This window comes from Rattus rattus, chromosome 12, assembly GCF_011064425.1.
Source record: "Rattus rattus isolate New Zealand chromosome 12, Rrattus_CSIRO_v1, whole genome shotgun sequence".
In the NCBI taxonomy this organism is placed as follows: Eukaryota; Metazoa; Chordata; class Mammalia; order Rodentia; family Muridae; genus Rattus; species Rattus rattus.
This window is the reverse complement of record NC_046165.1, coordinates 93060872-93075232: the sequence shown is the minus strand read 5'-3', so window position 1 is coordinate 93075232 and position 14361 is coordinate 93060872. Positions and strand designations below refer to the sequence as shown.

At 40.2% G+C, this 14361-nt stretch overlaps 1 protein-coding gene across 39 annotated transcripts in view; it reads left to right on the top strand.

Annotated features, from left to right (window-relative positions):
• Positions 1-14361, top strand: part of Kcnma1 (potassium calcium-activated channel subfamily M alpha 1) — a 694984-nt gene that overhangs the window by 654280 nt on the left and 26343 nt on the right. For all 39 annotated transcript variants that reach the window (XM_032917294.1, XM_032917321.1, XM_032917309.1 and 36 more), the window contains one exon: positions 2692-2822. In XM_032917294.1, coding sequence (XP_032773185.1) covers positions 2692-2822 — 131 coding nt within the window. The remainder of the gene's footprint in view (positions 1-2691; positions 2823-14361) is intronic.

Below are 14361 nucleotides of genomic sequence, written 5' to 3'. Positions count from 1 at the left end.
TATAGACTTGAGACTTAGTTTAGTTGATATGGAATGTTTGCTTAACATTAACCAAGCCCTGAGTTCAAACTCTAGCACTTTATAAACTGCCCATACAGTGCCACACCCACAGTCCCTACACTACAAAGGTGAAAGGGAAGCATCAGAAGTAAACCCTAATCTTCAACTACATAATAAGTTTGAAACAAATATAGGATATATGACATACTATCAAAGACACACACACACACACACACATACACACACACACACACACACACACACAGAGGGGGGGGACAGACAGACAGACAGAGACAGACAGAGACAGACAGAGATAGACAGAGAGACAAAAGTTTTAAAATCTTTAAAAAACTTACTATTCCTTTTATATGTGTATGAGCATTTGCCTACATTTATGTATGGGCCTCATCTGTATGCCTGGTGCCTGCAGAGGACAGAAGTTTATGTTGGGTTCTCTGAAACTACAGTTACAGGTGAGCCACTGTGTAGGTGCTAGGAAGCCTACACAGGTTCTTGACAAGAACAGCAAATGTTCTTAATCATGGAGCCATCTCTCTAGCGCCTAGTTTAGAAACCTCAATCTTCTTTATTTATAATTCTAGAGTATGGCAGTGGCCCACAACAAAATGGTTCCATATATTTGGCCCACGATGAGAGCAGTGTGTGTGTGTGTGTGTGTGTGTGTGTGTGTGTGTGTGTGTGTGTGTGTGTGTGTGTGTGTGTTGATCTCCAGAGAAAAAGGAACTGAAATATGAGAGAAGAAAACGAGACACAGAGAGACAGCTTGTCTGGGCCACTGGGGAACTTGTCTTACTCGAATCTTCTAGTTTGAACACAAAACCTCTTGTGATTAGCTGATCCCAAGCTACTTGTTACATGAATGTGTTATACCATTTCCACACAAGGTGAGTCTACACTTCATGACATATACTTTTAGTTGAACATGAAAATAGGTATGGGAACAGCTTAGGGCCTATCATAATTCAATTTAACAGAACCATTTGAAGGGTTCCTAAGTAAACCTTTAATGATTCTGAGAGGAGGAGGAGGAGGAAGAGGGAGGAGGAGGAGGAGGAGGAAGAGGAGGAGGAGGAGGAGGAGGAAGAGGAGGAGGAGGAGGAGGAAGAACAGAGACAGAGTCAGAGACAGAGAATTCGAGGGAAAGAGAGGCTAGAAATTTCCATAATGTTGTCGATTGATAGACAATCAAGGGGCCAACCTCCATTTATCCCAGGCATGGCTTGCCCTGGGTCCTGTATCAATCTCACCAAATCTGGTCTCCTAGGAATCTCTGAGCTACTTCTTGAGAGACTGTGGAACTTTCCCATTTTACAGTGCTGCAGGATCATGAAATACTTTGTCAAAGAACTTTGTGGTAAAACCTGACTGGAGACTTTTACCCACTCTCCTGCAATTCACTTGGTGCTGATACAACTGGGACCCAAATGTGATCAAATTTGGAAAAATCACGGCAAAGATTTGCCTCCATTATAGTCATTCTCCAAGGTGGCAAAAAAGATGGTGTCATTTAAAAATAATTCCACGCCTAGCCTTTCATCCTGTCATTTATTATGACTCATATAATAAACAAAAGGCTTTTGTTGTTGTCTTAAGGAAAGTTGTCAAGAAAGTCCTTTTAAAAAATTAAAACAATAACTCTAGGAAAGAGAATTAGCAGCAAATAGGTTTAGAAAAAGACACAGAAAGGAAACCTCATCTGTTCTCTTCCTAAAACTACCTTAATTATTCCAGAAATCACAAGTGTACTTCTCCCCAACTCCCCACACTTCCCCCTATTACAATTCAAAACTGATCATTTATGAAACCAAGATAGGAATAGAAGTTAATTTATCATTTAATTTTTTATAAGTTAAAGACATCTCACTAATCACTCATTTTATACATTAAAGCACAACTCATCAGTCTGTGGGTGTTTGCAGGAGGAGTCCTTGAGGGCTCCTCAGATGGCAATGAAGGAAGACATCTTGCTTTGGCCATGTCTTCTTCTAGAACACAGAGGAGACAGAGCTGTTTAGAAGGGGAAGCAGAGTGTGGGGAGATTTGCAGAGAAAGCCAGAAAACAGCAGCAGGCATCCAGGATCCATTCCCATGTGTTGAGTAGGACCCATTGAGCATAGGCCTGAGTTTAGAGAAGAAGCATACTGGGTACTATCCAGGCCCGTACTTAGGGCTATCTGTAGGTCCTGCCTGAGGGTAAACTGCTTGCCATTTGCCCTTGTTGCATTTCTGGTCCATTGCTTTTCTTTTTAAATAAGTTGTTTTCTTTTCTTTGCGGCTAACCTTACCATCCCAGCATGGCTACTCATGGCTATGTCCCTCTCTGAGAGGACTTGGCTACCAAAAAATGCCTTAGGGTGTTTCTTGGTCATGATTCTAAAACTGTAACAAAGAACTGGTCAGCACCATCAACCTGCCAGTCTTTAGCAGTTGTCATGAACAAACCTGCTTGACCTCATTTCTCTCCAGGTCTTAGAAATTAAAGCAATCTTGTTAGGAGCAGGCCATTCAAGTCCCAGTGCTCGCCAACCCCAGGATGCATCAATAGCTTCCCCATGCTTGTTTCTTTTACAGTAACTTAAGTGTCTCTAACCCAGTCACTTAACTATCTCTCTGGCTTCACTAACTCATGTATAGTCTTCAAAGCTAATTTTTATTTTATGCCTTTTCTAGTGAACGATACTAATGTTCAGTTTTTGGACCAAGACGATGATGATGACCCTGACACAGAGCTGTACCTCACACAGCCCTTTGCTTGTGGGACAGCATTTGCCGTTAGCGTCCTGGACTCACTCATGAGCGCGGTGAGTTGTCTCTCTCCTTTCTCTCCACTCAAGGGGTGGGATACACACCCATGGATTGTCTTAGAGTAGGAGATATTGACAGGAACTGGAGCTGTGCATGTAAAGGAGCAGAAGTTCGTGACTGTTTTTCTTTAGAAGGGATACCAATATTTATCAATCACACAAGTAAATATTATAAATTCCTCAACATGTAAGGAAGACAGGGAAAGCTATTGTCTGGTTTGAAGGATAAGAGAAACACCACTTAAGAAAATAAATATTTCATACCGAGATGTGAGAATTTCTCAAGGAAGACAAAGGAAGCTGAAGCAGAATGAGGAAAGGACAGGGAAGACATAGAAAACCATGTTCATGAGTCTTTGGACTTAATACTGAAGAGTGATCAGGTTCCTGTCTGAAGCATCTGCCTTATCTGCTAGGTGGGGATGTCTTGGTCAGGCAAGATTGGGGGTAGTTCTAGGTAAGCATCTCCTCTAGCTGGAGGGAGGGTAGCTCTGATACTGATGCAGGCAGGTGGTGGGGCTGAGCATTCATTGGTAAAACATGGAACATTTGGGGATAGCCTGAATGTGACAGAAAGCAGAAAAGACAGTGTGCCAAGGGTAACACCAATGTCCCTGCCTGTCATTGAAAGACTAGATCTTGAGTGAGGACCAAGCACAGGGTTCTTCCCAGCTAAAGGGCAGAGACAGAATGATGGAAAAAAGGTTGTTGACTGAGACATCAAAAGCAGTTGTTTCCCTTAGTAACTAGATGTGTATCAAGTGATCAAGCCATTCTTCCCCCCATTTTGTGACCCTCCAAATAAGTAACAATTAAGAAAGCACATTCCAGCATAGCAGCAGTACCATTTGCAGCAACAGACAAGAGCAAGTGTTTAGAACAGGTCATGGCGGCTCCTGGGAACCCTTCCCAGTAGTATCTTTCTTTCCCAGATGGACGATGCTCTTCATTTTGCAATAGTCAAATTCACAGTTTGTGAAAATGGGGGATGGGTGTGGGCCGGATAAAAACTGACCTTGCTGAACCCAGGGAACAGGGTTTTATTAAACATAAACATAACTCAGAGGGTGTTTTTCTGTACATATATTCTCACATTGCTAAAGAAGGTCAGTCTCTTGATTGTGGTAAGCAACTTATATGCTAATTATGCATTATTATCCTCTATTCATTAGAATGAATCCCAAAAGGATTACTGCACGAGGAAAGAGGAAGACAAGAGGCTCTCAGAGACGAATTTAGTTCATTCTATATTACTGCACGTAATGCAAATATAAGCATATCTTAGTGAAATATCAGAATTATGGCTTTAAAATAATTATGAAATGACATCACCCGAATTAAGGTTGATTGATGGCTTCTGTAGCCAATAAGAAGAATCAGTGGGCCCTATAGAGGGGTCCTCTTGGTTTTCCTGGAATACTGTGACCAACCTTAGAGCTGCTGCTGATGTTGGCTCAGTTTATACAAACCCTTGAGCACACTGGAAAGAACAATAAACACTACATGATTGTGTTCAGTAAAACGCCAGATTCTCTGTAGGAGGCCAGATCTCATCTCTTTAGAAATGTCATTTTAATTCTGATCCTAATCTCAGAGATTGTAGAACTCTGATCTTCCTGAAATACAAGTGAGCTGTTTATGAGATTTTTTTTTTCAGAAGAGAAAATACCGTTAAGAGTTTTTTTAAAACTCAGATTTATAACATTTATGTTTCTAGGCAGACAGTCGGTATACTCTATGTAGGTGCGGATGCATCACTTATAAAGGGTGTGATTTTATAAATTACTGAGGATTCTGAAATAATGAATTCTGTACAACTAAGCAGGCCAGACACTTGTGAAGCCAGTGATAATATGAAGCTGATAGAATTGAAGCTTCTGTACCTAACGGCACTTGAGTGACAGCCTGGAGGTGGGGCATATAACAAGGTGGAATCAGGGCACATCTGAGTAAGAGTTACAAGACTAACTGTGGAATAGCATCATCAGGGAGTCAGTACTCAGGACCTCACATGAGGAGTTGAAATGAACTGATTTCTAATAACCGTTTTCAAAGTTTTGATCCTCAATCTTTTTTTTAAATTTGCATTTTTAATTGGGTATTTTTTTTATTTGCATCTCTTTTTTTTTTTAGGTTAAAAGTTTTGATTTATTTTTAAGAAATTTATCCTCACTATCCTCACTATCTCTAGGAAAACACAAGGCCTAGACGGTGGCGTTTCTTTTTTTTTTTTTTTCTCCCTCTTTATTAACTTGGGTATTTCTTATTTACATTTTGAATGTTATTCACTTTCTCGGTTTCTGGGCCAACATCCCCCTAACCCCTCCTCCTCCCCTTCTATACAGGTCTTCCCCTCCCCATCCTCCATCCATTACTGCCCTCCCCACAACAATCACGTTAAATAGGTGTTCATTCTTGGCAGGACCAAGGTCTTCCCCTTCCACTGGTGCTCTTACTAGGCTATTCATTGCTACCTATGAGGTTGGAGCCCAGGGTCAGTCCATGTATAGTCTTTGGATAGTATCTTAAACCCTGGAAGCTCTGGTTGGTTGGCATTGTTGTTTATATGGGGTCTCAAACCCCTTCAAGCTCTTTCAGTCCTTTCTCTGATTCCTTCAACGGGGGTCCCGTTCTCAGTTTGCTGCTGGCATTCGCCTATGTATTTTCCATATTCTGGCTGTTTCTCTTAGGAGAAATCTACATCCGGTTCCTGTCAGCCTGCACGTCTTTGCTTCATCCATCTTATCTAGTTTGGTGGCTGTATATGTATGGGCCACATGTGGGGCAGGCTCTGAATGGGTGTTCCTTCTGCTTCTGTTTTAAACTTTGCCTCCCTATTCCCTCCCAAAGGTATTCTTGTTCCCCTTTTAAAGAAGGAATGAAGCATTTGCATTTTGGTAATCCTTCTTGAGTTTCATGTGTTCTGTGCATCTAGGGTAATTCGAGCATTTGGGCTAAAAGCCACTTATCAATGAGTGCATACCATGTGTGTTTTTCTGTGATTGGGTTACCTCACTCAAGATGCTATTTTCCAGTTCCATCCATTTGCCTATGAATTTCATAAAGTCATTGTTTTTGATAGCAGAGTATTATTCCATTGTGTAGATGTACCACATTTTCTGTATCCATTCCTCTGTTGAAGGGCATCTGGGTTCTTTCCAGCTTCTGGCTATTATAAATAAGGCTGCTATGAACATAAGTGGAGAATGTGTCTTTGTTATATGTTGGGGCATCTTTTGGGTATATGCCCAAGAGAGGTATAGCTGGGTCCTCAGGTAGTTCAATGTCCAATTTTCTGAGGAACCTCCAGACTGATTTCCAGAATGGCTGTACCAGTCTGCAATCCCACCAACAATGGAGTTTTCCTCTTTCTCCACATTCTTGCATTTCAAATGTTATTCCCTTTCCCAGTTTCCCAGCCATAATCCCCCTATCCCCTACCCATCCCCTTCTTCTATAAGAGTGTTCCCCCTCCCCAACTACCCACCCCTGTCCTCTTCTCCTCCTGACATTCCCCTATACTGGGAGGTCCACCCTTGGCAGGACCAAGGGCTTCTCCTCTCATTGGTGCCCAACAATGCCATCCTTTGCTACATATGCAACTGGAGCCATGGGTCTGTCCATTTATAGACTTTGGGTAGTGGTTTAGTCCCTGGGAGCTCTGGTTGGTTGATATTGTTGTTCTTATGGGGTTGCAAGCCCCTTCAGCCCCTTCAATCCCTTCTCTAATTTCTCCATCTGGGACCCCATTCTCTGTTCAGTGGTTTGCTGCTAGCATTTGCCTCTGTATTTGACATGCTGGCTGAGCCTCTCAGGAGACAACTATATCAGGAGACAACTATATCAGGCTCCTGTCAGCAGGCACTTCTTGGCTTCATCAATATTATCTAGTTTTGGTGGCTGTATATATATGGGTAGGTAGGGCAGGCTCTGGATGGCCATTCCTTCAGTCTCTGCTCCAAGCTCCTATGAATATTTTTGTTCCCCCTTTTAAGAACGACTGAAGAATCCACACTTTGGTTGTCCTTCTTGAGTTTCATGCGGTCTGTGGATTCTATCTTGGGTAATTTGAGCTTTTGGGCTAATATCCACTTATCAGTGAGTGCATAGCATGTGATTTTTGTGATTGTGTTACCTCACTCAGGATGATATTTTCTAGTTCCATCCATTTATCTATGAATTTCATGAAGTCATTGTTTTTGATAGCTGAGTAGTACTCCACTGGGTAGATACACCACATTTTCTTTATCCATTCCTCTGTTAAGGGGCATCTGAGTTCTTTCCAGCTTCTGGCTATTATAAATAAGACTGCTATGAGCATAATGGAGCATTTTTCTTTGTTGTATATTGGAGCATCATTTGGGTATATGCCCAGGAGAGGTATATTTGTGTTCTCAGGTAGTGCAATGTCCAATTTCCTGAGGAGTCTCCAGACTGATTTCCAGAGTGGCTGGGCCAGTTTGAAATAGCAATTTACAGATTCAATGCAATCCCCATCAAAATTCCAATTCAATTCTTCATAGAGTTGAAAGAGCAATTTGCAAATTCATTTGGAATACAAAAAACACAGGATAGTGAAAACTATCCTCAACAAAATAAGAACTTCTGGGGGAATCACCATCCCTGAACTCAAGCAGTATTACAGAGAAATAGTCATAAAAACTGTATGATATTAGTACAGAGACAGGCAGGTAGATGAATAAAATAGAATTGAAGACTCAGAAATGACCCACACACCTATGATCACTTGATCTTTGACAAAGGAGCTAAAACCATCCAATGGAAAAAAGATAGCATTTTCAATAAATGGTGCTGGTTCAACTGGAGTTCAGCATGTAGAAGAATTCGAGATCGACCCATTCTTATTACCCTGTACAAAGCTTAAGTCCAAGTGGATCAAGGACCTCCATATAAAACCACACTGTCTGATCTTTCAGACCACAGTGTGAGAAAAACAGGTTTAGATATTGGAACAGGAACAAGGCATATTAACATGTCCACTGGCAGTGTCTTTGTGTCATCAGTCAAAATCCTAGCCAAGTTACTTCAGACCTTTCTCTGTTTTCTAGGATGAAAATAAAAAAAAAAAAAAAAAAAAAAAAGCTCCAGTTGAGGTCTTGCTCAACACACCCAGTTAGATCCAGACCTTTTGACAAAAGTGTTACCTGTGATTTCTTTGTATTTCACCCCAGCCTTTATTTAAAGAAAAAAAAAAGTAGACTGGTCAATTACCAAAGTCCTAGTTAGGAAGAGCTGAAATGAGGTTCTTCCAAAGAGCAGGAGCAGAAGTAAGACTCAATCGCAACCTTCATCTACCTGCGCCATCACAACACTCACACTCTCTGGATGCCAGGGATTCCCACTTCCTAGCACTACTCCTCCAGTTGCCATTTAGTCAAGGAGTCAACATTCCCTGATAATTGCCTCTTATCACCCAACTCCCACTGGCTTACTACTTTTGCTAAAAGAATAACGGTTTGATTCATTGTATATCTCCCTGAAAGTGATAGAAATATGTCAGATGCAGCCTAGTGGCTCCATCCAACAGATCGTCTGACAACAGAAGCCCCATGATGGGAAGAATAATTATCCTTATGGATGTGTGCCTTGAAGAGGAAGAGTTCAATTAAGAAATGAAGTTCTGAGAATGATCCTAGATTTATGTCTCTGTTTCTGTCCCTCTGTCTCTCTGTGTCTCTCTCTCTCTGTCTCTTTCTCTCTGTCTCTCTCTGTCTCTGTCTCTGTCTCTGTCTCTCTCTCTCTCTCTCTCTCTCTCACACACACACACACACACACACACACACACACACACACACGATGAAAAGAGCCTGTTTTTAGAGCTGTGTATAAATTTTCAGATTTCTTTTTCACTTCCTTCAAATCCCAGTTTTATTTCTACATCCACCCAGATACCTGGAATAAGAAGCTATGACTTTGGCTTACTAGCTATACTAGATTACTGACTATGTACCCTAAATCTCACTAGACCTCACTTTTGTCATCTTAAAAATGGGGTCAATAATCATTACATGTACATATGAGACTGCGATCATGGTTACAAAATGATCATGAGTTATTTAGTATATGACCAGTTCTCTAAGTCGGTATTATAGTTATTGTTCTGAATCAATACTTAACACCTACTAAATAACAGACATCATTCTCCATGCTACAGATTCAGGATAGAGAAGAAAACCATGGGCCACAACTTCCAATTGTTTAGTTTTTTCTGCTTGGATAATCTAGACGTAATAACTGTGGGGGGAATGGATGAATAATGACAGATAAGGAAAACAGACTTTAAGCACATGGAGTAATTGCAACAATGTGGTGCAAGGTCAAGTAGACCTGAAGCTTCTGGGTCTGATTCACCACCACTAGCCCTTGTTTATCTTTTCCATTGTCTGGGAATCAGTTGAGTGTCTTTGTAGTACTCGGAGAAGGACAGAGAAATATGAAAGTCTTTCAACAAGCAGGCACTTGTAACAACAGAGCTGTAGATTTACTATGTACATGCATATGTATATAGAAAACCATGTCTTATTACACATTCTGTCTCCTGCACACATGTGTGTACACAGACCTTAGAACAGTGGTTTTCACCCTGTGGGTCAAGCCTCCTTTGGGGGTCAAACAACTCTATCAAAGGGGTTGCCTAAGACTATTGGAAAACACAGGTATTTACATTATGATTCATAACAGTAGCATAATTACAGTTAGGAAATAGTAATGAAAATAATTTTATGGTTGGGTTGACTAAAACATGAGGAACTGTATTAAAGGGTTGCAGTATTAGACAGGTGGAAAATCACTGTTTTAGAGAGATAAGACTCAGGAGCTATTAGATAAGTCAGAAGTCTGCAGGAGAGATGTTTCTGTGTTTTGATGTCTCATATGAACTGGTCTCTTGGTGTCAGAAAAAAATAAGATTTGCATTAGTAAGATAGAGAATGTGTTCCTCTGAACCATCAGTCCACCCCACCTGCCTTTTAACTATATTGTAACTTCCTAAGAGGCCAAATCCTGGATGAGCCTTATGTTGAAGGCTGAACTGTCAGCCCAGGATAAACTGCCAGGCTAGAGATGCCAGCTATTTACTGCTCATGATGCATCTCTTATACTCCATCCAAAAGCTCCCATTTCTTGTGCTCACAAGCAGACAGACAGTCCACAGGTGCAGCCAAGGCAGATGGGCTAGCAGCAGTGTTGTGTCTGAGCAGCAAACAGCGGGATGTTGTGCTGGACCCAAGAACATACCCCTTGCTGCTATACCAGCCAAGGCAGATCGAGGAGAAAAATAATTGAAATAGTTATCATTGCTCATGAAAGAAAAATACTAAAAATAAAAAATCCACACCATGAAAACGAGTAAATATAAAAAATGGCAGATATGACATGGAAAATGACAATTTTAGTGCAATTATAGACGAAAGGCAGAGTGCCATTAAAGTTAAGGCAATGTTATTAAAAAAATGTGTTAATTTTCAGTTAAATTTTCTATAAAAGACCAATTAGTTTAAAAGGCTTGACAGCATTAACTGTGAAACATAAGCTCCAGTAATTATAATTAAAAAAAAAAAAAAAAAAAAAAAGGAAGAAGAAGAAGAAAGAGGAAGATGCTCTAGTGAGGTGGAGCTGCCCAGGCAGAGGCCAGCACTCGTTAGGCTAGGTGGCGCTACAGATTCAGCTCTTCCTTTGCAATTCCTCTGCCCTTATTCCAGCCTTTCACAATTTTGCAGTGTGTCCTTATAAGACCCAAGAGTCACCCATTGCTACAGGTCAACCTGGCAGCCTTCCCTCACTAGAGATGAGAACAGGGAGGCAGGAGGAGGGGGCATACTATATTCTAAATTGGCTGCACTGGGAGTTGACTGGTTTTTTTATTTTTATTAGCTTCAATTCATTGAGTACTGGCTGCATGTGAAAAATTACACAAATTCTCTTGTTGAACACAAGTCTATATATTTGCATTTTTCTTTTTCTCTTCCCTGTTATATGAATGAGGGGTCCAAGCCATACAAAACTTGGGTAACTGTCCCATTATCATATCTATTGAATAGCCAAGAAGGGATTAAAGATTATACTATAGGGCATGGTGACGTGGCTTAGAGACAAGTGCACTTGCTGCTAAATATAATGACCTGAGTTTGATTCCTAGGACTCACGTGAAGGAGAAAGTGAACTCCAAGTTGTTTTCTGCCATCTAATGGTAGCTATAGCACACCCTACACACAAATAAATGACACACAAACTCATAATCAGGATATCAGCTTACTCTACTACAAAAAAAAAAAAAAAAGCCTTCCCTGAGAAAGTGTCTTCACAGTGAGAAGAGTCCCTGAATTTTTTAGACTGCACAGGTGTCGCGATGGCAGGTAACAAATAAAACTCAAGCTCATCCCTCTTTTGTTCCACAAACACCAAAATGACACAGGATTGGGCAGGATGTCGGTGAACTATCCTTTAAGTATACAGGTTTCATGTGGAAGTCTCTCATAAAGCCCTCAGTACATCTGTCATGGACTTGGTTCATGTCAGAGCATGGGAAAGTCTATAAAGTATAAGGGCATAAGAGACAAGGGTTCATGCATGTCCTTCACAGTCTGCAAACCTTCTACATCAGAATATTCATTAGTCTACAAAATAATTGGACATTCTGGCTATATTACCTTCTATAAGGATGTCTTTGATAGTTGGCATTTGGAGTCCTAGTATGTTTTGCCCCATGATACTGAAGCAGACCCTTCCTCTTCACAAAGCCCTGTATGAAACCCTATCTCCTACTTTCAAACTGAACCGCTGATGGACCATTTTGAGACACTCTTTGAATGTCATATAAATGTAGGGCACTCCAAGATCTGGGGATTATTGACTACTCAATAAGTTCCAGTGTCTCTGAATAAGTCAGTTCAATATGTACTGAGGTAAAATCCTAACAATTCAAGCTATCTCCTTCCATGTAGACCTTATCTGTGTATTCCAACGAGTAACTCTATCATACCCACTATTGAAAATAAACAGATTGCAGTTTCACATAGAGATAAATAGCTATTTTTGGAAAATTTAGGAAACACAAGAACAGAAAAATATTCAAGTGTTCTGAATAATTTAGTCTTGGGAAGCAAGACTGAAGAAAAACGTTGAATATTTTGGTATGTGTCTTTTTAGATAGATGTACACATTTATGTACCTTTTATAGACAGATGGGTGTAGATAGATAGTATCATGATTTGAATATGCTTGGCCTAGGGAGTGGCACTATTTGGAGGTATGGCCTTTTTCTAGTAGGTATGTTACTGTAGGTGTGGACTTTAATACATTAGTCCTAGCTGCCTGGAAGCCAGTCTTCTAGCAGCCTTCAGATGAAGATGTAGAACTCTCATCTCTGCCAACACCATGCCTACCTAGATGCTGCCATGGTTCCACCTTAATGATAATGGACTGAAACTCTGAACCTGTAAGCCAGCCCCAATTAAATATCGTCTTTATAAGACTTGTCTTGGTCATGGCATTTGTTCACAGCAGTAAAACCCTAACTAAGACAGATAGATAGAAAGGTGATTGATAGATGATTGATAGATGATACATAAATAGATGACATATAGATAGAACTTCCAATTTTAAATATTGGTTAATTATTTCTTTTTAGTTAATATTTTGTTGAGAGAATTTAGCATGTTATTTTTTTTAAATGTAACAACTTGTAAAGCTTCCACAGGACTTCATGATACTCTCTTTTATGATATACCACCATCTTTTACTTTATTGTGTGATGATAGTTTTAAGATACTTTGCTACAAACCACTGAACTGAGAACGGGACCCCCATTGAAGGAATCAGAGAAAGGACTGAAAGAGCTTGAAGGAGCTTGAGACCCCACATGAACAACAATGCCAGAGCTTCCAGGGGCTAAGCCACTACCCAAAGACTATACATGGACTGACCCTGGGCTCCAACTGCATAGGTTGCAATGAATAGCCTAGTAAGGGCACCAGTGTAAGGGGAAGCCCTTGGTCCTGCCAAGACTGAACCCCCAGTGAACGGGATTGTTGGGGGGAGGGCGGTGATGGGGGGAGGATGGGAAGGGGAACACCTATATAGAAGGGGAGGGGGAGGGGTTAGGTGGATGTTGGCCTGGAAACCGAGAAGGAATAACAATTGTAATGTAAATAAGAAATACCCAATTTAATAAAGATGGAGAAAGAAAAGATACTTTGCTACAGTAACAGCTCCTTGTCTTAGTTTTCAATCACTATAATGGATATCTGAGATAATCAACTTAGCTAAGAGAAAGGTTGATTTCAGCTCATAGTTTTGGAGGTTTCAGCCCATAACTGACTGGCCTGCCTGCTTTGGACCGTCATTGAGCTACCACATTATGGTACATGATGTAGTGGAGTAAAACTGTTCACCTCATAGCTCAAAGGCCTAAGACAGGAAGAGACTAAAACCCCACAATGATCTGTAAGGATTTACTCTCAGTGATGAGAAGACTTTTCTCCAGCTTCACCTGTTAAGGCTTTTACCACCTCTCAACAGCACCAAGCTGGAGACTAATATATGGGCCTTTAGGGTACAATCCAGGTAGAACCTTTAACACACAGGGGTTAAGCATTTTGCATGAGTCTTGGAATGGATAGCTGTTCATTTCTTTGAGGCAAACCTACTGTGTGTTGAGCAGATAGAAACATTTGTAAAGATCGTCTTTCCTAATTATCTCCCCAGAGCAAGTGTGTCCACACATACCCATCGTGGGTATACAAATACCATCGCATGTCTGTGGCATTCTGTATTGCCATTTTGCCTAGGATACCTTTAATTGTGATTTTGATAGGTTAAATATATATTTTTTAATTTGTAGGTAGTCATGTAAATATATATTATTTTCTTTTGATAATTTAATTTTTTATCCTTAAAGACTTCTTGCTGTGTAAAGAACTATCAAAATAGATGAATAATTTAGCTACATTTTAAATGTATTTCTTTTCGATGTTTCTTTCCTTTATAAACACTTAAAATAAATACTTTCACAGACGAAAATCTATGAAATAAATAAAATGGAAAAAAATTTTAGGTCAAAAATTTATTTTTATGAAATACAGATGTATCTGTCAGTTTGGATCTGTGTTTATAACATGTTTTAATCTTTTTTCTTTTCTTTTTTTTTTTTTCCCGGAGCCGAGGACCAAACCCAGGGCCTTGCACTTGCTAGGCAAGCACTCTACCACTGAGCTAAATCCCCAACCCCTACATGTTTTAATCTTAATGTATATTAGATTCTACTTTAAAATTTTTTTATCAAAATGGATTCTTACCATACTAAAGTTTTCTAGAAGTATGTTAATATATGCACAGTGCACATTGCATCACTGTTTTATTATTTATTCAGTCATTGTTATACTGCTGAAATTTTTTCTAGATAGCCAGTTTCACCCAAATCCACTTGTGGAGAAATCATCTTTGTCCAGTGATGTGTGATGTTTTCTGGACTCTATCAGCTACCCTCTCTATAAAAGCCTGGATGGCCAGACTTTTC